General features: G+C 40.7%; 1 protein-coding gene across 2 annotated transcripts in view; it reads left to right on the forward strand.

Annotated features, from left to right (window-relative positions):
- The window catches only part of LOC126279045 (poly [ADP-ribose] polymerase tankyrase), a 287,326-nt gene that overhangs the window by 150,627 nt on the left and 111,478 nt on the right, over positions 1–25,221 (forward strand). Inside the window, exons 9-11 of one of the 2 annotated variants that reach the window (XM_049979452.1) lie at positions 22,612–22,710; positions 22,799–22,964; positions 23,691–23,910. In XM_049979452.1, coding sequence (XP_049835409.1) covers positions 22,612–22,710; positions 22,799–22,964; positions 23,691–23,910 — 485 coding nt within the window. Of the gene's footprint in view, positions 1–22,596; positions 22,711–22,798; positions 22,965–23,690; positions 23,911–25,221 lie in introns of both variants that reach the window. The other variant, XM_049979451.1, reaches the window with a different exon arrangement.

A 25,221-nucleotide genomic window follows, 5' to 3' on the forward strand; every position in this document is an offset into this window, starting at 1 on the left:
TGTGTCCAGTTTTCATTGATACAGTTAAAAACGTTAGAACTGTTTGTACTTAACAGCATTCTGACATCTTCAGATCTTTGAAGGCAAGTTTTTGAGGGTTTCGGAAATATTCGTCATACTAGTTTAAGGAATTGATGTTTGGACAATGACCTTCAAATTCTGTAAGTATAAAAAATCAGAAAGGGTCATTCCTATGGTTCTCTTGTCAGTTATCTAACTTGGAGGCCTTTTGCTGGAGAGTGAAGGGAGCTTATCTTTTACTGTCTGGCAATACATCCTTGGAGTGGAATGGAGAGAGACAAAAACATGAGAATTAGACATTTGGGAGACTGTGCCTGTGTATGAGAAAAGTGGTAGTCTAGTCTAGGAGTGCTAGAATAAAGGGTGTGCTGAATTGATAATTCCTAATACATTTCATAATTGTCAGTTCCAGAGGATGGAAAATTCAGTGTTGACAGGTATTAAAGCATTTGTTTAAGACATTGTTGATTCAGATACATAATGTTCAGCAAAACGATTAGTCACAATTTGGCTCGTCTATGCATGCTCATAGACAGGTGGATGGTTGGCATACCCATATAGAATGCCACACAGCAATATCTCTGCAGCCGGCATTCATATAGGGTTCTACCTGTTATCTGATAGGAAATGACGGTGACTGGAATCCAGTAGTAGTTAATTGATGGATGTAAAGGACAGGTCTTGTTCCTGACCATCCATAGTAGAACTGTCCATTGGGTGTGCAAGAATGGCAATGGGAGGGACTAGAATGTTAAGCAGGTTTGGTTGGTTGACAAAATACTGCTTTGATGTTGAGAGTAGAACCCTTGCCTTTAGGTACTATAAGAGATTTGTGAAGCCCAGATGCTTCCTAATTCTAACGTGGTGCAGGAGAGTCTATACAGAATGAACATTGGGAAAAAAATCATACATGGAAATTCAAATAACTGGTTAGGGCCAATCAATTTTGCGATTGCTCCAACAGTCTTCACCCATGAGAAGAGACATGGAAATCACCAGATGGGGAAACCATAAACTAAATTGATCACTTGTTGATAGATATGAAGAAAAAGAACAACATAAAAGATGTCAGGTCATACAGAGAAACAGATGAGGTTTACATTCTACTTGTTAGGATGGTCAAACTGCAAATTCAATACTGGAGGAAACAAATGAGCAACAGCACACAACGTTTGATGTATATAAACTGTATCAGACTGAGATAGCTAGAAAGTACCGTGTGTCTGTAAGGAATGTGTACGAGACACTTTTGCTGAAGGAACAAAGTGACAAAGTGTTTGGTGTTGATATGAGTGGACCAGAATAATGGGTGTCGGATACAGCAGAGGAGGTGACGGGTGAAATGAAATGGAAGAAAAGAAATTGTTATAAGCAAATGTATGAGGGAACTGTAAAAGGAAGGAGAAAATCTAGAAACAGGTGGATAAACAGTGGAAACAATCATGTAGAATATGTGAATGTGAAATGAGACAAAACAAGAATATTGAGGGCAGAAAAGAGGAAACATCTGACTCCCGTGCCGAAAGAAAATGAGACAGCAGGTCAAAGAAACAGCAGTATACAAAGTATACAAAATATCAAACAAGTGGGAAATGGAAGAAGAGACAAGTCTCTAGTCATTAATGATAAAGATGGGCAGAGTTGACAAAGAAATGATCCTAGAAAGTTGGACAGACTATGTTCTTAGTCTGTTAAATGCAGAAAACCAGAAGAGATGTTTCAGTAAACAGAACAAAAAAATAACTATGAAACAGATGGTGTTAATGAAAGGGGTGTGAGAAAAGCAGTATATAGTCTGAAGAAGAAGAAGAAGAAGAAGAAGAAGAAGGTACCAGGAGATGTTCAAGGAGGGAGGAAAGACATGTTCAGGTGTTGAACAGAGTAGTAAAAAAAAAAAAATGGTTCAAATGGCTCTGAGCACCATGGGACTTAACATCTATGGTCATCAGTCACTTAGAACTACTTAAACCTAACTAACCTAAGGACAGCACACAACACCCAGTCATCACGAGGCAGAGAAAATCCCTGACCCCGCCGGGAATCGAACCCAGGAAACCGGGCGTGGGAAGCGAGAACGCTACCGCACGACCACGAGCTGCGGACAGACTGGTCAAAATAGAGTAAAAAGAGAGAGAGACCATCAGAATGGGAGCTAGCTGTCATTCTACCAATCCACAAAAATAAAAGAAAAAAGACTGTAATAATTGTAAAATAGATTTCACTGCTGAATATGAGCTACAAGATCTTATCCGTAATAAAACTTGAGCCATAAGCCAATGAAATAGCAGGGAGTTACCAACCAAGTTTAAGGTAAAAAAAATCTACAATTGACCATATATTTAATATGAGACAGTATTGGGAATTTAACAAACCAGTATTTAACACTGTCATAGATTTTTCAAAGATAGACAATAGTGTCCATAGAGAGTTTGGAGTACGTGAGAAATTAGTTAAACAATTAAGAACATTTACAGCAGAGGTGAAAGCTATAGTAAGATATCAAGGAGGAATATCAAAGGAAGTATTGATACAAACTGGGGTACAAGGAGGTGATGCTTTGTCACCCATATTATTTAACACTGTCCTTGAAAAAGTTGTACACAAGACGAGAAAAGTAGGAAACAGCATCAGTCTGAATGGAAATCTGCAGATGCTAGTGTATACAGATGATATGACAGTTATACCAGAGTTGTCAAGAAAAGAAGTGATAGAAATTAGTGAAGAACATGTAAAAACGGTGAAGGGTGTGAACAGTAGTGCAGGGCAAGCGGGCTTAAGAATAAATCTAGAAAAGACAGAAGTGACAGAACTAACTAGAATGTGCTTAGGGATTTACAGGTGTGACAGACTAAGCTGAAGATAGCTGAAATCATATTTCAGCAGGTGAAATAATTTCCAGCTAGAAGTAAACCAACAAATTGTTAATTCATGTAACAGCTTAAAACCAATCCTGAAAGCAAACATAATCTCAACAGAAGTTAAAATGAAATAATGTAATACAATAATTGCCCCAGTGCTGGTGCATGATATAAAAATACTGAGCCTGCATCTCGTGGTCGTGCGGTAGCGTTCTCGCTTCCCACGCCCGGGTTCCTGGGTTCGATTCCCGGCGGGGTCAGGGATTTTCTCTGCCTCGTGATGGCTGGGTATTGTGTGAGGTCTTTAGGTTAGTTAGGTTTAAGTAGTTCTAAGTTCTAGGGGACTGATGACCATAGATGTTAAGTCCCATAGTGCTCAGAGCCATTTGAACCATTTGAGCTAAAAATACTGAGTACAAAAATAGTGATAGAGAACAACTGACTGTGTTTGAGAGAAAGATTTGTGAGCCAGTGAAGAGGGAAACAGGGTGGAGGAAACTAAAATATGAGGAAATGTACACTGTGATGAAGCAGACTAATATTATTCAAAAAACAAAGGTTAAACAACTACAATGGAGTGGACATGTTGCAAGATCAACAGATGATGTCATTAAAAAATTATTATTGGTAGGAAGGCTAGAGGCTTTGCACCTTTGGGGAAGAACACAAACAAGAGGGAGAATGATTATGGGAAAACCTGCAATAACAAGGGTTCACAAGAAACTGGTTGGAAGTTGCACAGAACAGCATCTGCTAGAGGCAGTTTGTAAGGTTGGCACATGGTCTACACGGTCCCTAATTGCTGATTAAGTGAAATGTTTTTCAAGGTGTGGTTGATATTGGAGATTAGGAAGGTCCAGGCTGTGGTATGTTTGTGGTCATAGCTAATTTTTCTGAGGACAGGAAAATATATTTGGTGGTTGTGCAAAATATTATCTGTTGTAGTCTCTGACAACTGCCTCTAGTCTTCGGCACACAATTAGTATTTCAAGTTGCAAGGCTGTTGGGGAGGATTTTTTGATATGGGACATGTGACAGTTATAAAAATTGGTCTTTGAAGCACCATATGAAATGACTTTAGCAGCAGATATTTAGATTCTGGAGGCAATTTTTTATGGATCCTTTTCATAAAGATCTCATCAATGTATCTGAACCATAAGAGAGGTTTTATAAGAAAAGAGAAGTTACTATGGCTCATAATGTGGTTTGTGAAGGAAGTGGCAGGTTTAGCATCAAGAGGCTGATGAAATGATAGTCTTCTGTGACAGCAAAGCCATCAGCATAAGGGATGTTGGTACACATAGACATATCATCCACAGTGACAGGCAAAAAGTATGTTGTTAAGGGCACAGCAACAATGCAAAGGCCGTGAAGAAAGTGGTTTTCCTTGATGTAGCAAGGGAGATTGCACAAAGTTGGTTAGAGGTGTTGGTCATTAAAGGCAGTTGATGTTTGATGTAAACATTTAACCACCTATGGTGGGTCATACATTAGGGAGATAATAGCAACTGGCTTTGTGGAGCTTTCAGGCCATGTGGAAGATGGGTAGTCACATGGTTGTCTGTGTGAGGAGTAAAGGTATTCATATGATAGAATTTGTGAGAAACCTAATGTTTCAAAGAGTCTTTAAAGATCACACTGTACTTCTGGGACAGGATTGTAGAGATCGGAGCATCAGAAAGGTGGCAGAGGCATTCAGCCACATAGTGACTGCCATCCATAACCATAGGGCTGGAGACCTTATCAGTGGAGAAAAAGATGGATGAGGATTAGTTTTTGGTCATGAATAGCTCTTTGTGCTACAACTGCGATGCTGGACCCAATGAGAAGGAATTTGGGGAATGAATGTAGCACCACCCCCATTGATACAACTTACGAACACAAGTTCAAAAGATAGGTTTATGCTAATATGCCCTGAAAAATAATAATTTAGTAATGCAAGAAGTGTCATGTAATTTTGATGACGTAGTATTCTGTGGAAAGACAAAACATGACACATTTTGCTGCCCTTCTGTACACAAAGTTGGTGAAGATTTGTAAAGATATTGAGTTTCCCATATTGATTTTTCAGCAAAGCCACCAACCAGTGTGCTCAATTGTGTTATATTGCCTTTGGTATGCCAGATTTGAACTTAAAACATAGTGTATGTAGTCAGTAATGCACTTCCTAATTTACAGCAGAGGGTCAGAAAGTAACGCCTCCTATTTCTTTTCTCCTTCATTAAGTTGGTAATCATGAATTAGATGCACTTCACAAATCTGTTCTACAGCGTACTCCAGTAATAACATCCTACATCAACAAATGGCAGCACAGTTTAGAAAATAACTGACCACAATGTACATATAAGACAGCGTTCTGTGATTGAAATCCATACTGCAGAAGGTGAAATGTACAGTCGCATGTGTGAAATGCTGAAGGCGGTGTATGGACATGCTATGGCAGACTTCAGCACTATTAAGCGACAGGTTCATTGCTATAAAGAAACCGACAAGCAAACACTTTTCGCTTGTGCAATATATAGTAGATGGCCAGCAACTGCAGTAAATTCACACAACATCCAGTGTGTTGTGATAACTGCTGTTTAACAACAGATAAATTTTCATCAGTTATCGATTGGTAAAGGCAGTGTGAAGGCCATTGTTGAGAAACTGGATTACTCCAAGATTTGTGCATGCTGTGTACCAAACACATTGAACAATTAGTATAAAAGGCAAGGAAAACTGTTGTGTCCAATCTGTTGGCAGTACCTCAGTTTGGGCCACTCAAAGAAACTCATTGGGTGGCATCAGTTTGGTATCCAGTGAAGTCAAAACAGGCTGATTGAAGGGAACTGTTGTATTATAATGGGGGGAGGTGGGGTGCTGTAGGTGCGTGCAGAGACATGTCAGTGGGATGTTAAACACTAATCTCCTCCTCCTCCTCCTCCTCCAGTCTGGTGATAGGCATCTCTTATCCCATCAGATGCAGGGCTGCTTTTTACGTAGGCATGATGACTAACAAGCTGTCAGTCTGCATAAATGGCCACCAACAAACTGTGGCCGAGAGACAGCTAGACTACCCAGTTGCTGAACATGCTACCCAACACAATGTGTGCTTCACATCAATGTCTGCTTCACAGTCTTTGCCATGTGGATCCTTCCTACCAATATGAGCTTTTCTGAATTGTGCAAGTGGGAGCTCTGCCTGCAATATAGCCTATGTTCTGTAACACCCCTTACCTCAACCTTCAGTAGTCCTTGTCCTCCACTTATCTATCCCTTTCGCTGCTCCCACTCCAATACAACACAGCCTTTTGTTTCACCAACACACCCCATCCTTTTCCCCTTTTGTATACTTCCCACTATGTCCCTGCATGCTTCTACAAGCAGCACTCTGTATTCCCTCACCCCACTTGCTTCAGTTGTCAGGATGGCATTCAGCTCTCCCACTTTGGTATCCTAGATTCAATGGGTCGGCGAGGGCTTCAGGAGACCATTGGAGTAGTTAAGTGGCTGCATCAAGACAGGTAACTGTTTGTTGTCCCAATAAGCTGGAACAGTTGCAGGCCCTCATCAAGTGGCACAGCTGCTGGTATGGCAGTGTGGTTTTATTGTGCTGCCAGTGAGATGATAAAGTCCTGCCCAGCCAAGGCACGAGATTGGATGTGGCAGGCATCCAGGGAGAGAACCCTGGATTGGTGGCTTGCTGGTGGTGACTGATGCTCTCCAGCTCCCCAGTGACTCGGTGGCTACGAGGGCTTCAGTTCAACCGTTCATCCATCAGACAGTGGCTAGATCTCCTAGGCAGGCAGCCCTGCCAGTAGATGGCAGAGCAGTGGTGACCTCATGGGTAGAGGCACACACTGTGACACTTGGCAACTCAATGATTCACACCAGAATGAGTTTAATGTGTTGTGGCTGCAGAAGTCACATATGCTGCACGCCAAAGTGTCACTGGTTTTGGTAATTGTCCAGACACTGATCAGAGAACCATCCCCTAAACTTAACCTCTCCTTCCCCTAGAGACCAGTTCAGCATTCCTCCTGGAGGCACACCGACTTATATTGTAGGTACCTTCAGTGTGTGTGTGTGTGTGTGTGTGTGAGAGAGAGAGAGAGAGAGAGAGAGAGAGAGAGAGAGAGAGAGAGAGAGGGGGGGGGGGGGGGGATCATCTGCCTGTGGTGGGACTACTCAAGCAGGACCTGACAAAGAGGTCCCACAACTTAGAGGAGGGAGGGCTGTTTCTTTAGGGTTGTGTCGGGCATGCTAGCCTCGGGTTTCCTGAACTGGAGACTGGTCCATGCTACCACACCTCTTCTGTTTTTATAAACACTGTGTGTTCTTCAGGGACCACATTATGTGTGGCAGTGGAACATTGTATGTTTTGGAGTACAGGGACCTGACTACGCTGAAGGTACACACTCCTATAAGACAAATCTCAACTTCTAGGAGTTGCTGTATGCTGAATGGCTGTTAAGGTAAAATAATCTCTGGCCATCCACCTTGGGGCACTGGCCACCTCCTCCCCCTCCCCCCTGCCTCCCCCTCCCCTCCCTATCTCCCACAGTTGTACAAGACTTGCTCAAGTCTTTGCAGCTCTGTCTGGGCCGACATTTTTTCCCCTAGTGGATCGTGGGATCCCTATTGGGCGGCCTCAGTACTGCATACAGGACTAGTGTACTGTCTGGTAGTACGTACACCCACCCAATGGAGAGAGTTTGGATAGTCAGTCCTTCCCAGTAGTAGTCTCAGAATTATAGCAACAGCGCACTAGTCAGCCATAAAATTTTCAATGGAATCAAGAGAGCAGAAGGAACTTTGAGAGAAGGCCTCCCTTTTCTTTATTCACAAGCCATTGGAGAGTATTACAGAGTCCTTAAAAAGCATTAAACGGCTTTGTAATCAAAACACTAACAGTTGAAATGCCATGTCACATAAGTATCCACACTTCTGCAATGCAAGGCTTTAAATGACTACCCTGTTGTAGCTGAATTGCATAACACCTGAAACTTCTGTAAAGGCATGGTGACCTGCTCTGATATAATAGAGAGGGCCTAGAGGAATTATACAAATAATGTAGAAATGTGAGTGTCATTTAAATGCAGAAATATGTGAGGAGAGTCAATGGCACATTGGGAAAACTGCAACATTTACCCTAACATTCAGAATATTCTTGCACGCTATATCTATCTTAAAGTTCGACCATTTATTCCCAACCTGGTGCAATATTTCAAATGTCAAAGATTTGGTCATACCACTATGGCATATAACAGGGAGGGCTGTGTGTGGAAATTGTGGAGACCCAGCTCCTGTACACTTCCTACAAAATGTATAAACTGCCATGGGGATCACTTGGTATTGAGCAGGAACTGCAGCACCTATAACAAGGGAAGGAAAATTCTAGAGTTGAAATTTAGGAGATGCATACCCTATGTTGTTGTTGTTGTTGTTGTTGTTGTTGTTGTTGTGGTCTTAAGTCCTGAGACTGGTTTGATGCAGCTCTGCATGCTACTCTATCCTTTGCAAGCTTCTTCATCTCCCAGTACCTACTGCAACCTACATCCCTCTGAATCAGCTTAGTGTATTCATCTCTTGACCTCCCCCTATGATTTTTACCCTCCACGCTGCCCTCCAGTACTAAATTGGTGATCCCTTGATGCCTCAGAACATGTGCTACCAACCGATCCCGTCTTCTGCTCAAGTTGTGCCACAAACTTCTCTTCTCCCCAATCCTATTCAATACTTCATCATTAGTTATGTGATGTACCCATCTGATCTTCAGCATTCTTCTGTAGCACCACATTTCGAAGGCTTCTATTCTCTTCTTGTCCAAACTATTTATCGTCCATGTTTCACTATCATACATGGCTACACTCCATACAAATACTTTCAGAAATGACTTTCTGACACTTAAATCTATACTCAATGTTAACAAATTTCTCTTCTTCAGAAATGCTTTCCTTCCCATTGCCAGTCTCCATTTTATATCCTCTCTACTTCGACCATCATCAGTTATTTTGCTCCCCAAATAGCAAAACTCCTTTTCAACTTTAAGTGTCATTTCCTTATCTAATTCCCTCAGCATCAACCGACTTAATTCGACTACATTCCATTATCCTTGTTTTGCTTTTGTTGATGTTCATCTTATATCCTCCTATCAAGACACAGTCCATTCCATTCAATTGCTCTTCCAAGTCCTTTGCTGTCTCTGACAGAATTACAATGTCATCGGTGAACCTCAAAGTTTTTATTTCTTCTCCATGGATTTTAATACCTACTCCGAATTTTTCTTTTGTTTCCTTTACTGCTTGCTCAATATACAGATTGAATGACAGCAGACTACAACCCTGTCTCACTCCCTTCCCCAACCACTGCTTCCCTTTCATACCCCTCGACTCTTATAACTGCCATCTGGTTTCTGTACAAATTGTAAATAGCCTTTTGCTCCCTGTATTTTACCCCTACCACCTTTAGAATTTGAAAGAGAGTATTCCAGTCAACATTGTCAAAAGCTTTATCTAAGTCTACAAATGCTAGAAACGTAGGTTTGCCTTTCCTTAATGTTACTTCTAAGATAAGGCGTAACGTCAGTATTGCCTCACGTGTTCCAGTATTTCTACGGAATCCAAACTGATCTTCCCTGAGGTCGGCTTCTACTAGTTTTTACATTCGTCTGTAAAGAATTCGTGTTAGTATTTTGCAGCTGTGGCTTATTAAACTGATTGTTCGATAATTTTCAAATCTGTCAACACCTGCTTTCTTTGGGATTGGAATTATTATATTTTTCTTGAAGTCTGGGGGTATTTCGCCTGTTTCATACATCTTGCTCACCAGATGGTAGAGTTTTGTCAGGACTGGCTCTCCCAAGGCCGTCAGTAGTTCTAATGGAATGTTGTCTACTCCTGGGGCCTTGTTTCGACTCAGGTCTTTCAATGCTCTGTCAAACTCTTCACGCAGTATCGTATCTCCCATTTCATCTTCATCTACATCTTCTTCAATTTCCATAACATTGCCCTCAAGTACATCGCCCTTGTATATACCCTGTATATACTCCTTCCACCTTTCTGCTTTCCCTTCTTTTCTTAGAACTGGGTTTCCATCTGAGCTCTTGATATTCATACAAGTGGTTCTCTTATTTCCAAAGGTCTCTTTAATTTTCCTGTAGGCAGTATCTATCTTACCCCTAGTGAGATAAGCCTCTACATCCTTGCATTTGTCCTCCAGCCATCCCTGCTTAGCCATTTTACACTTCCTGTCGATTTCATTTTTGAGATGTTTGTATTCCTTTTTGCCTGCTTCATTTACTGCATTTTTATATTTTCTCTTTTCATCAATTAAATTCAATATTTATTCTGTTACCCAAGGATTTCCACTAGCCCTCGTCTTTTTACCTACTTGATCCTCTGCTGCCTTCACTACTTCATCCCTCAAAGCTACCCATTCTCCTTGTGCTTTAATTTAGTTTAGTTTAGTTTAGTTATATTACTTGTTCCATGGATCATGAACACGATTCTTTCGTAATGATGTGGAACGTGTCAAAGTACAAAAGATTCATTTATCCCAAATAATCTTTGTTAGACTTATATACGGTACAATTGTTAATCCTTACTGTATTTCTTTAGCCTATGTCTAAAAATTCATCTATGGAGTAGAAGGAGTTGTCATTCAGGAATTCCCTTAACTTACTTTTGAATGCCGATTGGTTGTCTGTCAGACTTTTGATATTGTTTGGCAAGTGACCAAAAATCTTTGTGGCAGTATAATTCACCCCCTTTTGTGCCAATGTCAAATTCAATGAACGGTAGTGAAGGTCACCCTGTCTCCTAGTATTGTAGCTGTGGACTGTTCTATTAATTCTGAAGTGATCTGGGTTACTAACAACAAATTTCATTAGGCTGTATATATATATTGTGAAGCTACTGGCAATATCCCTAATTCTTTAAATAATTGTCTACAAGATGATCTTGGATGAGCCCCAGACATTATTCTGATAACACGTTTTTGTGCAATAAATACGTTCTTTCTTAGTGATGAATTGCCCCAAAAGATGATTCTGTAAGAAAGCAACGAATGAAAATATGCATGGTAAGCTAACTTACTGATACGCTTGTCTCCAAAATTTGCAATGACAGTAATAGCATAGGTAGCTGAGCTCAATCGTTTCAGTAGATTGTCAATGTGTGTCTTCCAGTTTAAATTCTGATCAATACAGACACCCAGAAATTTTGAACAATCTGCTTTAGCTAAAGATTTTCCCCCACACTCTATATTTATTTCCGGTGTTATGCCTTTCCCTGTACTGAACTGTATGTACAGTGTTCTTTCAAAGTTCAATGAAAGTCCATTTGCGGAAAACCACCTAATAACTCTTTGAAAAACATTATTTGCATTTTCCTCAGCTGATACTTGCTTTTTAGGCTTGATTACAATACTTGTGTCATCTGCAAAGAGAACCAAGTTTGCATCTTCATGAATATAATTAGGCAAGTCATTAACATATATTAAAAACAATAAAGGCCCCAAGACAGAACCCTGTGGTACCCCATTCTTGATACATCCCCAGTCTGAATAATATGATGCCCTTTGTGTACTATGTGGGTTTACTGTTTCAACCTTCTGCATTCTACCAGTTAAATATGAAGTGAACCATCTGTGTACTGAACCATTCATTCCATAGTACTTCAGCTTATGTAAGAGGATTTCATGATCCACACAATCAAAAGCCTTAGAGAGATCACAGAAAATCCCCAATTGGTGATGTTCTACTATCCAGAGCATTTAAAATTTGACCAGTGAAAGCATGTATAGCACTATCTGTTGAAACACCTTTCTGAAAACCGAACTGACATTTTGTTAAAACGTTAGTCCCACTGATGTGTAAAGTTACTCTTGAGTACATTACTTTTTCAAACACTTTTGAGAAGGATGTCAGAAGTGAAATAGGACGATAATTGTTGACGTCTGTCTTGTCACCTTTTTTATACAAGGGTTTAACTATAGCATATTTCAATCTGTCAGGAAATATTCCCTGATTCAATGAGCTATTACATATGTGGCTAAGAACTCGACTTATCAGGTGTGGACAAGATTTTAGTATTCTATTGGAGATACCATCAGTTCCATGTGAGTTTTTATTCTTAAGTGAATTTATTATTTTCTTAATTTCAGACGGTGAGGTGGGTAGGATTTCAATTTCATTTGTTTGCACCGGGAATGCCTCTTTCATATAGAGTTCTGCCCTATCTGGTGAGCAGCTAGTGCCTATATTTTCCACTACATTTATAAAATGATTATTAAAAATATTTTCAACCTGTGATTTTTCATTTATAAGCTTTTCATTGTGCTTAACAGTAATACTGTTGTCCTGTGACCTTGGTTGCCCTGTTTCCCTTTTAACGATATTCCATATTGTTTTAACTTTATCATCAGAGGTGCTAATCTCAGACTTGATACACATACTTCTGGATTTTTTTATAACTTTCCTTAGTATATTACAATATTTCTTATAATGGTTGAGCTTTTCTTCATCTCGACTTATTCTAGTGTCTTGGTATAGTTCCCATTTCTGGCTACAAGAAATTTTAATCCCTTTAGTCAGCCATGGTTTTTTATCAAGTTTATTTGAATTATGATTCACTAATTTCTTAGGAAAACTGCTTTCAAATATACCCACAAGTTTATCATGGAATAAGTTAAATTTAACATTTGCATCAGGTTCCCGATAAACATCCTCCCAGTCTACCCGTTTCAAGCTTTCCTTAAATTGTTGAATTGTTATATGGTTAATTGGGCGTATTATTTTGTTTTTTTTTTTTTCACATTACTGTATGGAGCAAAGTCATGAATAGAAAGTAGCTGTGCATCGTGATCAGAAAGCCCGTTCTTAATAGGATAGGTGCTTACTTCTTTTAATTTATCTTGGTCTATGAAAATTTTATCTATCAGGGTGCTACTGTCTTGTACAATACGAGTAGGAAAATCAATGACTGATGTCAGATTGTAAGAGCAAAGTAATAGTTCAAGGTCGTTCTTCTTGCTTGAGTGTTTAAGAAAATCTATGTTAAAATCTCCACAAATGATAATGTGTTTTCCTTTTTCTGACAGATAACGCAGCAAGAGATCTAGGTTTTTAAGAAACATTTGAAAATTTCCAAGTGGGGACCTATACACAGTCACAATTATGAATTTACTACTGTCCAATTCAAGCTCACAAGCGCATACTTCAATGTGCTGTTCTACACAGAATTTTACAGTTTCTATGTTTTTAAAACCATGTTCCCCCTTAACATAAATGGCAGCTCCTCCTTTCTCCATATTGTCTCTACAAAAATAAGTTGCTAGTTTAAACCCATTAATATTTACATTTTCTATTTGTGTAGTTATATGATGTTCAGACAGGCACAGCACATCAACTTCTGTTGTATTTTTAATATTCTCAAAACAAATTATTAGTTCGTCTATTTTGTTCCTTAATCCCCTGATATTTTGGTGAAATATATTAACACAACTGTTTCCTCTACCTTTATTCGAACCATTTATTTTTTTACCTTTAAGAGCTGCCTGTCTGGACATCTTGTTCAACCTAAAAAAGGTGCCCCTATGCCCTTTCGGGTCACAGGGGTTTTGCCTTGAGTGCTAGTGGCCCCCTTTAGACGACCTACAATTAAATCAGCTAATCTATCCTTCCCTAGACTATTTAGGTGCAGGCCATGTCGAGTGTATCCCCATCTCCCAATGCTACCAACAGGCACTGTATAAATGTGTGTTTTTGCACAGTCCAGCAGCTGCTCGCTCAACTCTCTGTTAACTCGCCACACAGAAGGGTTAAGCGAGGGCTGATCGTAACGCTGCAATACCTCGACAAAACCCACATTTGTACATCCTGTTGCAGCTCCTATTTTATCCAGGTCACTCTTAATATCACAATTCCTATCCTTAGCCAGGCTGTTTCCTGCCCCACCTATTACTATCACCTCATCATTCTTGTCAAAGTCCCTACAGAGTGGTCCTATGTCTTCGATCACCTGGCTAAGCCTAGCACTTGGCTTAAACAAACTCGTAACCTGGTAATCTGCTCCTAATTTCTCCTGCACTAGTTGGCCTACACCCCTCCCATGACTGCTACCTAGCAGCAAGACTTTTCTTTTCCTATTACTACATTTTCCCGACCTAATGCTGTTACCAATTTTAGTAGTCTGCTGCACCCTACTTTCAACTACTCCTGTTTTTGGCTCCTCCCTTCCTACTTCAGGTAACAAGGAGAATTTATTCATAACTGGAACTTCGACAACATCTACATGGCTGGTACCTTTTCGCGATTTCCTTGTTACCAATTCCCATTTCCCGCAGTCTTTTTCCCCCTTTAACTTAGCTAATTCAGTTTTTACCGAATCTAGTTCAGCCTGAAGGGCGCACATCTTTTCCTCCTGTTGTATGAATCTTTTTTCTATACTACAGAACCTACAATTCCATGGGAGAGCCGAAAGCATAATCTCGTCAAATTTCCCGCTACATGAGCCCCAATGAAAAACACCCCCACATCCCTCACATACCACACCCGATTCTATCTTCCTACGGCAGCTTCCACACTTAGTACTCATGGCAATGTACAGTAATAAAATTTAAACAATGATCTCTTAATACAACAAACTAAATTCTTAAATCAGTAAGATAATGAACCTACAATGGATGTAATCTAACGAGCTACGTGAATTTAAACAATCGTTACCTGAAAGTAAACAAACGCCAAATGGAAAGTCTATGAACAAATAAGTTTGAATAATCTACAATCCGACGATAAAAAGTCTTTAATTATTGACCAAAGAAGTATTTAACATTATAGGCGCAAAGTTAAGTAATAATAAGAGGTCTACACACGCACGAAATTTACGCCTACAAATGTAAACAAACACTGACGAAAACCAGCCGTTAATTAAAACCTTCTTTACGAGTAAAATACGCTAATATTCGCGAAACCTTCGATACACAGTCTAACACAGACGTTAATTTAACTATCTAAACTATAATTTACACTAAGTTTAATATTATTCTATTACTGAACACTTAACTTTTGCCAGAGCTCCGAAAGTGCGCGCACCGCTTGCTCCAAAGATCCTCCTCTTGAGTCCTGCTGTATTTCTTTCCTCCATTCCTGTCAATTGTTCCCTTATGCTCTCCCTGAAACTCTGTACAACCTCTGGTTCTTTCAGTTTATCCTCGTCCCATCTCCTTATATTCCCACCTTCTTGTAGTTTCTTCAGTTTTAATCTACAGTTCATAACCAATAGATTGTGGTCAGACTCCACGTCTGCCCTTGGAAATGTCTTACAATTTAAAACCTGGTTCCTAAATCTCTGTTTTACCATTATATAATCTATGCAATACCTTTTAGTATCTCCAGGGTTCTTCCATGTATACAAACTTCTTTCATGATTCTTAAACCAAGAGACCCTTCTGCATCTTAGTACAACAAACTCATTGTAAAGTCACGCATAAGCCTGCATTTAGGGGCTGGAACAATGATCTTACTGGAGGCAGGGCTAAGGATGGGGTGGTTGTTTTCGTCAATGACAGATGCCCCTTCTCTCCTGTCGTTACCATGTCCCGATAAGTAGTTGCCATGGAAGTTCTCACACCATCTAACAGTACAGTGTGTTCTTTACATCTTCCACCTCATGATCTGTTGAGTGAAGGTGCATTGACAGAGCTCTTATGCACCTCCCCTGCCCATTCCTCCTCACGGCTGACTTCAGTGCACACGTTGTGTTGTGGGGCTCAGGTACCATTTGCACCAGGGATCAAATTATCGACTGCCTTGTCAATTTAGAGGGTATCTGCCTTTTAAACTCTGGTCAGATGGCACATTTTTATACAGCTACAGGGCCATTCTCAGCCATTTACTTTTGTTTTTGCGTTGCAGCTATTGCAGACTCAATTCAGTGGGAACTGGGCACAGATTTGCTTTCCAGTGACCACTTTCTAGTGTGGGGACACCTACTGACGCAAATGGTGGTCAACAGGAGAATGATACTTTAAAGGGCAAATTGGTTGTCATACAGGCAGCAGGCCATCTTCAACCAACAGGAATGGGCCCAGGAGATTGTGGACTAATGACCTGTGTGATCCACTGAGCTGCCACTGATTCCTTTGCCCAGTCTAACAACACCCTCAGACAATGGCTTGTTCCTTGGTGGAATGAAGAAATAGGGAATTTCAGGCAAGGGCAGTACACCTCTGCTTATGGCCTTGTTGAGAAATTGAGTCTTTGTGGCCACTCCTAAAGACATGGCTCAGGTTTTACCTGAACACTTTTTTACTGTCACTGCATTATCTGGACAAACTCTTGTGTTCAGATGTTCTGTAGGGCTGTGGAGATGTGGCTCTGCTTCTTGTTGTGTAATTAGGCAGTCTACCATCTTCCACTCTTTATGTGGGAATTGGAATCACTTCAGTCCACACCCAGAGACACTGGTCCAGGACCGGATCAGATTCATTATATCATGTTCCATCATCTGTGCCGTAAAGCCAAAGGCAAACTCCTATCCTCCTCAAACAGATCTAGTTTGATGGACGGTACCCCTCCACTTAGGAGCAACATTATTAATTTTGTTATGGAAGCCAGTCAAGGATTCTACCAACCCTAACAGTTACTGAGGTGCAGCCCTTTGGAGTAGTAGGGATAAGGCTCTTGAGCACCTGGTCAGCCACTGCCTCCTCAAATTCCAAGTTACCTGTGCTGCTCCTGGTGCAGTTTCAGGTGCTATCATTCTCCCCTTGACAACATAAGTTGTCTTACTCCGAAACCATTTGGTTGGTTTGTTTTTTCCTTGAAAAAATTGTAAATCACCAGTTAGAGGTACTACATCCTTGCCAACTTAATGAATGGGGACTGTGGGGGTGTCTGTCACTTCTTATCCAATCCTTCCTCGACGACCAATGCATTTGATATTGTGTTGGTGCCTTATGTACTGCTTTTTTCGGGAGACAAGAGTCTCCCAAGGTAGTGTACTCAGTGTCACACTGTTTGCAATTACTATCAGTGGCTTCTTAAGAACATATTTAAATGCTGTGTGGGGAGCTGACAGGTATCACCTCTTGCAGTTTTATAGGGTATTTGTCAAATCATGATAGTTTATGGCAGAGTGGTTTAGGGATCAGCCTGTATTTCCTACCTCAGTATGTTAGACACTGTCTGCCATGAGGGAATTCAGATATTGACTGGAGCTCTTCAGACCAACCCATTTCAGAGTTTGTGTCTACAGGTCACTACACTATGTTCAACAGTGCCTCCTCCTGGCCCAGTATGTCCTGAAAAGCTCATCATTTCCTCAGTCATTAGCATTTAGTGCAGCAATCCATCCCAACTTTGAGTGGCTGTTCAGGAGCCAGCCCCATGTGACTAAGCCATTTGGGATACTTACTACAAACTTTCTCACACATCTGGATATATCAGACTTCTAAATGTGAAGCCAGGAATGGAACAAATTGCTGCCTTGGCAGATCCAACACAAAGGCAAGAAGGTGGTCTTATGCTGGGTAACTGAACACAGGATACAAGGAAATGACACAGCTGACAAACCAGCCAACAGGGATTGTGTTCTGCTATGACATGCCATCCCCTTGCGTGCCTTCATCTCAGTGTCTGATAGAATAATCATGTGTCAGAGGGAAACTGAATGGTTATAAGTGGTCACTCAAACCAACCATGCAGGTGTGGTGGACTTCATCCCAACCTCACCAATAGAATTTGCTGCTCATCAGACTTTGCATAGGAGATTACCCAACACATTTCCCACTTCCGGTGAGACGATCCACCATGTGTCACTTTCAAATTAAGCTCTTATGGCTACATATGTTTTATTTACTGAGATTAAGGTAACCCCTAGTTTGGCTGTTGATCTGTGCGCCATCATTGGTAACACCATCATCAGTGTAACATAAGTTTTGAAAGTTTGTGAACTGTCAGGCCTTGTACCTGAAGTGCTGAGGGTGGGAAGTCAGTGCGGTGGATACATAGCTTGCTCAGGCAATTTGTCATTTTTACTGGTTGTTTTTGTGTAATTGCTTTGTGCGGCTTTTTATACTTGCTAGTTGGACTCTTATGCTTTATAAGCACTTCCACCTGTGGGAGCAGCTCTGTCTCCCCAAGTGGATGGCATGATGACACTTTGTAAGGTGCCGAGGATCATGCTGTTGAGCGTCCCGCATCCATCATCCATGCAGTGTGTCATGCTACATGAGCTCTGCAATACCACTGATATATTTACAGACCACAGGTGCTTCGGCAGCTACAACCTGTGGTCTGCACCTTAATACAATTCTTTAATACTCCACAATACTTCTCCCTTAATGTAACTCCCTAATACCAGGTACATTCTCCCATCATGCCATACATAATTTCAGACAATATTTATCGTACATAGATTTTCTGCTGTCATGCCTACTGAACTTCAAGGGACCTGGAGCTGGCCAATGACCCATCTCATCCATGATATCTCAACACTTTACAAGGCTGCTCTGAGCCAGTGTCAAAACTCTCAAGCCAAAAGGTACTGCTTTAACACTGATGTACATTTTACTTTGTCAGCACCTTTGTCAGCACTATACCACATCTTACAACTACCATATTTGAAAACAAAAGAAAGCAGGAGTACTGTGTAACAGAAACGAAAAGGAAGAGAGGAACTTTGCACACAACTCTGGCAGTCTGTGGACATCAACACTGCTTGCAACAAACTGTGCTTACAGTGATCAACTGTGTCCATTGGCCTACACTTCCCTGATACCCACAGCCTTCCTCGTTTCAACAAAGCACTCTCCCTACACTGCCAGACATAATTCCCTTTTTGCCTTTGTACTCGGCATATCATTTTGTGTGATTAAGGGATGGACCACGAGACATTGTAGGTTACACTGCATACACACAACTAGTTTCATTTGTTCATCCCTTAGGCCCTTGTTAGGTACCACACCAGACTTTATACCTGACAAGAAAAATAGGACAGCAGGAAGAGGGCAAATCCAGGAATGACAGATGCAAGGAGTCCACGAGCAGTTATAGAAAGCACATGCTGCTACATACTTGCATTACTGCCGACTCCAGAATGTAATGGCCTAGGGTGCAATGACCTCTACAGAAGAGCAGAAGAGTCATTCATCATGTTGTCAGGATATCATTCCACTTTCCCACATGGGTGTTGTGAGTTTGATGGGTTGGCGAGGACTACTACAGGAGAAACTGTCTTACTGTCCCAGCAAGGCTGAGCAGTTACAGATATCTGCACTTGTCCGATGTTGATCCACAGCACCTGTGTTTCACAGACATGGTAGAGTTTCGATCTCATGAACTCCAAAGGCCAGTGTTACCATCGGGGATGTCAGTAATTGTTATGCTGAACTTGACCAAACGGTATGATGGCCTTGTGCTATGGCATACCTCGGTAGAGCTGTCAGGAGCGATGTGGAAGCATCCCCAGCCTGGTCTGGGTCCAGTATTTATCCATGCTAAATTGGGTGTGTTGTGTGGTATTTCAGCTCCAGAAGCCACATGTCACATGCTAAAGTAAGCCTGATTCAGTAATGGACGAAGCACTTTCCGGTGGCAGGTAGTGACAACCAGTTAGTGACTGGCACAATGCTTAGCCAGCATCTTGCTGCAACTGGTCTGCTTTATGGCATTGAGCCCTATGCCTAGGCCTGTGACGTTACAGTCACTATTCCCATTGTGAAAGTGGTATTTGAGAGAAATGTATTGTAATTTGACGCTTAAATTTTGTGGAAATCTTAATTGATTCTGTGATCCTGTTAGGAAGAAAAGCACATTATGGCTGGCACCCACATCAACTGTTTAGTTCATACAATGTCACATTGTTTTGCTTAATGTGTGAAATAGCGGAATTGCATTTGCTGATACTACTGAAACTGTATAGACGATTACTGTGCCAACACATACCAAAACAGTAGATAATGACACAAAAGGGTTTCAGAAATTGCCAGCTCTGGAAGTAAAAGAAAATGGCAATGTTACAGAAATTAGTGTCAGTTTAGTCATGAATAATCGATACGGTTTGGCATTTGTTTATGTTTAGGAAAAGTAACCTGCTACCCTAAAGATCAAAACATTTTAGTATTATTTTGTCAACAATGTAGGAAAAGACATCACTACTTACCATAAAGAAGACACATTAAGTTGTAGATAGGCACAATTCCTGGACACTTACACAAAGCTTTTGGCCACAGATTTCCTCAGCAAAAGGGAACCAAACACAATCAAGCAAGCTTAATGCACAAGTGGGAAAGGGAATGGAGTGAGGTAAGATAGGTGGGTGTGTTGGCAGAAGGCAGCAAACAGAGGCTGGGAGACATGTATGGAGAGGAGATGATAGGATAGATGGGGTAAAAACTTTTGGGTGGAAGGTGTGGGGACAGTATGTTACTGTAGGTTTGAAACTGGGATAATTACAAGTGTCATGAATGTGTTGTAAGGATACCTCCCATATGCACAGTTCAGAAAAGCTGGTGGTGAAGAGGAGGATCCACATAGCTCGGGTAGCAAAGCAGCCATTGAACTCAAGCATGTTACGGTCAGTGGCATGTTGAGCCACAGGGTGGCCTCCTTTGCTCTTGGCCCCAGTTTGTGGCAGTGGCCAAACCTCCTTGTGACAGCTGGTTGGTAGTCACACCAATGTAAAAAATCTGTGCAACAATTGTAGCAAAGCTGGTAAATGGCATGGCTGCTGTCACAGCTCACCCAGCTGATGATGGGGTAGGATAAACCTCTGACAGGAATGGAATAGAAAGTGACAGGTTGGTGGATTGGGCAGATTATGCACCTGGGTCTTCCACAGGAATATGATTCTAGTGGCAAGGGATTGAGAGTGGCATATGGATGGACTGTTAAGTGGAGGTTGGGTGGGCAATGGAACACCATTTTAGGAGGGGTGGGAAGTATCTCGGGTAGGATATCGCACATTTCAGGGTATGATGATAGGTAATCAAAACCCTGGCAAAGTATGTGGTTCAGTTGTTCTAGTCCAGTGTGGTATTGGGGTGGTGGGAGGATTGGAGGTGTGAGGAGAAATAGTATGAGAGATCTGTTTGTGGACTAGGTCTGGGGGATAGTGCCTATCTGTGAAGGCCTTGGTGAGACACAGCATACTTGGCAAGGGAGTTCATGTCACTGTGCATACACCGTCCCTGGATGGCTGTATGGGAGGGGGGGGGGGGGGATTTTTTGCTGTGAAAGGGATGACAACTGTTGAAATGCAGGTACCTGCATCTTAGTTATCCGTATGTCACTCCGACTTCCAACCCCATGCCAAAAGGATCATATTCCTGTGGAAGACCTGCCCAATCCACCTACCCAGCACTTCCTATTCCAGTCATGTCACAGGTTTACTCTACCCTTTCGGGGGCTGGTCCACCTGTGAAAACAGCCATGTCATTTCCCAGCTTTGCTGCAGGTGCTGCACCACTTTTTACATTGATATGATTTCCAGCCAGCTGTCCAACAGCAGGAATGGCCATTGCCAAACCATGGCCAAGAGTAAAAATAGACCTTCCTGTGGCACAACATGCAGCTGAACATAACAGCTTAATTTCAGTGACTGCTTCATTACCCAAGCCATCTGAGTCCTCCCAACCACCAGCAGCTTTTATGAACTCTGGAGATGGGAATTACCTGTACAACACATTCACCACTCCCGTAGCTATTCCGTCCTCAACCAACGCTAACAAACAGTCCCCACACCCTCCACTCAAAAGTTTCCACCTCCTCTTTGCTATTATCTCCTCTAAATATTTGTCTCCCAGCCTCTTTGTTTCCCAACACTCCTGCTTATCTTTCCTGGTCGGCTCCTTTTATCCCCACCTCTCTGCCCCACAACCTCCTGACACTGCACTTGTTGGCATTGTAGTCCCTGTACACTCCTCCAGGCAGCATTTGTCACTCTCCCTACCTACACACCACTATCCCTTCCCCTTCCCCTTCCCCTATTCCTCCATATTGCTTGCATCCCACGATTGTTGCATTCTGGCCCAAGATGCTGGAGTTGGCGGTCATGAGTGCATGAGGTGTGCTTGCTTGTGTATATGAATGGTGTGTGTTTCTCTTTTGTTGATGAAGGATATGGCCGACAGCTTTATGTGTGTCTTAATTGTGCCTGTCTGAAACTTAACATGTCTCCTTTACAGCAAGTAGCAATCTTTATCTTTTCCTACATTGCTGATATTCCTAGTTGGAGTTTCCATTTGTTAGTGTTATTTTGTGTCTTTCTAGATATTATTGTAGCATGTGTGGGTTTCACATGTCTTTATGTACGTAAACTGTTATTTTGACCTTAATTTTTGTTTTAGAAGGATGTACTTCAGTGCACTCCTATAAATCCAAGGATCTTGATTGTGCAACAATTTACACTTTGCAAATAAAAAGAGCCTCTATGTTTGGTTGTATAGATAGAGAAAAAAGTACCAAAAAAAGGCTAATGCTTTCTAAAAGGCATGAAAAATATGGAGAAAATTGACAGTTGTTTATTTTAGGTGTGTGTGTGTGTGTGTGTGTGTGTGTGTGTGTGTGTGTGTGTAAAAAAGGGAAGTAAATAGGGTTATATTACTTCAGGACTTTTCTTCAGGCTATTATGTTGATAAATCTTTCTGAAAGACAGAAAGGAAAATAATTTGTGTGCTCTGTAAAGATATTTTCTTGGATGTGACTTGCAAAGAACTCAATTTCTCCCAACAGTTCTTCATTTAACAGGCACTCTACGCCTCTCCATTTTGCTGCTGGCTACAACAGAGTGGCTGTGGTGGAATATTTACTGGCACATGGAGCAGATGTCCATGCTAAAGATAAGGGGTATGTATTACTATAAGTTATGGATGTCACTGATATAAATAAATTTATTCCATAAGTGTAAATGGGATTCATTTATTATTAATTCCAGGGGACTCGTTCCGTTACACAATGCTTGTTCGTATGGTCATTATGAAGTGACTGAACTGCTTGTGAAGCATGGAGCTAGTGTAAATGTTGCGGATTTGTGGAAGTTCACACCTCTACATGAGGCTGCAGCTAAAGGCAAATACGACATAGTACGACTTCTGCTCAAGGTTTGGTTATTGTACTTCTGCTAGATTTAAAAAATTGATACCATGTAAATTGTGGAGGATCTTTTAAGGATTGGAATTGTGAACATTGATGTCTTAAGTCCTGAGATGGTGATGTGACCTTAATACTCTCCAGCATCAAAAATTAAAATTGCAGACAGTGTCTCACAAGCCTAAACTACTTACCTACAGATAAATGGCCTGTTTCTCATTAGATATTATCCACCCACTTTTCCTTTAATGTGAAAATTTGAAATTTTGTTGAGGTGCGATCACAGTGATGGTATAGTGCAGAAGAGAGAAAGTAACACCTGCAAAATGCAGGAGCTAAATGAAAGAAGGTAATGCCACAATAAATAATGAATAAATGAAGAAGTTGAGAGTATTAGACTTCCCACGCATTGACTTCCAGGTACAGTGGATGTTTTAGATAACTGTCAGTGTGGCTGACTGCTTTTTTTCATGTGCCTTTCTGTGCAAGTTTTCCTACTCATATATATGCTTCAGTAAACTTTCTATGTTGTATATCATTATTATCAATCAGTTTGGATTAAATAGGCCAAAATACAAATTCAAAGTCAGTAAGAACCATTGAGGTTGCTCATACTGTTTTATGACAGTATTTTTATCTTTGACTAATACTAAACTGACAAACACCCTTTTCTTGTGAAAGAGAAGGGGAGAAAGTGTATGAATTATGATTTGCTATGTAAGAACTTAAAATTTCAGCATGGTGCCGATGCTAGCAAGAAGAATAGAGATGGTGCAACTCCTCTGGATCTAGTGCGTGAGGGTGATCAAGATGTGGCAGACCTTTTAAGAGGTAATGCAGCATTGCTAGATGCTGCCAAAAAGGGCAACTTGGCACGGGTCCAAAGGCTTGTCTCATCAGAGAACATAAATTGTAGAGATGCTCAGGGACGAAATTCCACGCCACTCCACTTGGCAGGTCAGAATCCTTTCATAACAACTTGTTCCTACATTATATAATGGTGAAAATACTTTTCATATATTTTGTTGATAAATGTGAACATAAAATTTAATGATCGACAACACAACATTTTAAAATTATGAAAACTTGGTGCCACGCACTCCCATTAGCCGTGGGATTGCCATTGTCATTCTTCGGTTGACACACAGCGTTATGGTTGTCGGAGCGCGTGACAACAAGTTTTCATTTTTTTTTAAATTGTGCGTTGTTGACCTACACAACATTCATAATTTTGGTTCCTACTGGCAACAGCTATCCAGGGTTAAAATTTTGTGACACAATTTTTCTCCACCCTGTATAATGACATGATGACTAGTGATCCCAGTAATGGTTCACAATTGCTAAAAATGTATGGGAGTTGTTATACGTACAAATTCCCTCCTCCCTCCCCCTATCTCTCTCTTGTCTACTCCTCCCTCTGTAAAATTATATATAAGAAGAGAGTATATGTGGGAGAAGCAGTGTGTCTAAGGATTAAATGCATTGCTATCATAGTTAAAATGTACTGTGCGGAAGAAAATGAAACCTTATGTTTCCATGTTTATACAATATAATGATGTCAAATAACATAAATAATTCCTTAATTTATTTTTTAAGGTTCTCCAATGAACAGAATTGCCTGATCTATAAATAGATAACTAAGATGATATAGGATCTGATGTTTATACAGACATTTAAATATTGGTATTTCTGTTGAATATTCATTTTTCATAAGTACATTATTACAGCTTTGTTGTTTGTAAAGGTAAATTACATATACTCATTATATTATTCATTGTTATATATTTTTGTGTTACAAAAATCATCCAGTTTTAGAAGAAAAACCTCTATTACTTTTAAAATTTACTTTACAGACGTCAGTGTTTTTCAGTTCTATCTACCTATTTATGCTTTTACATTGCTGTATCGTATTGTGTGGTAAGATTCAAAGCAGTTGTTACATTTCTTACAGTATGTCATTGGTATGCTTTTGTAACCAACAAACTGACAAAATCCTTGGGAATTACATATTGACAAAAAGTGGTCCTTTTCCATCATATCTTACTTCATGAAACACTCTTCTTGGTGTTGATAAGGGATATCCCACTCTGCAGTTGGTAGCTGTTTTAGATACTGAACAGCAAGATATCGTTGAAAACTCCCCAGAAATCGTGCTACATGAGCCATACGGAGTATAATAGTTGTTCACAACAGTCATATCAGTTATTCTTATAAAGAGAGTCCAACGTCATTTCTTACCGTGTAAAGAAATGGCATATTTCCCAACAA

This window comes from Schistocerca gregaria, chromosome 6 (genome assembly GCF_023897955.1).
Source record: "Schistocerca gregaria isolate iqSchGreg1 chromosome 6, iqSchGreg1.2, whole genome shotgun sequence".
Lineage (NCBI taxonomy): Eukaryota > Metazoa > Arthropoda > Insecta > Orthoptera > Acrididae > Schistocerca > Schistocerca gregaria.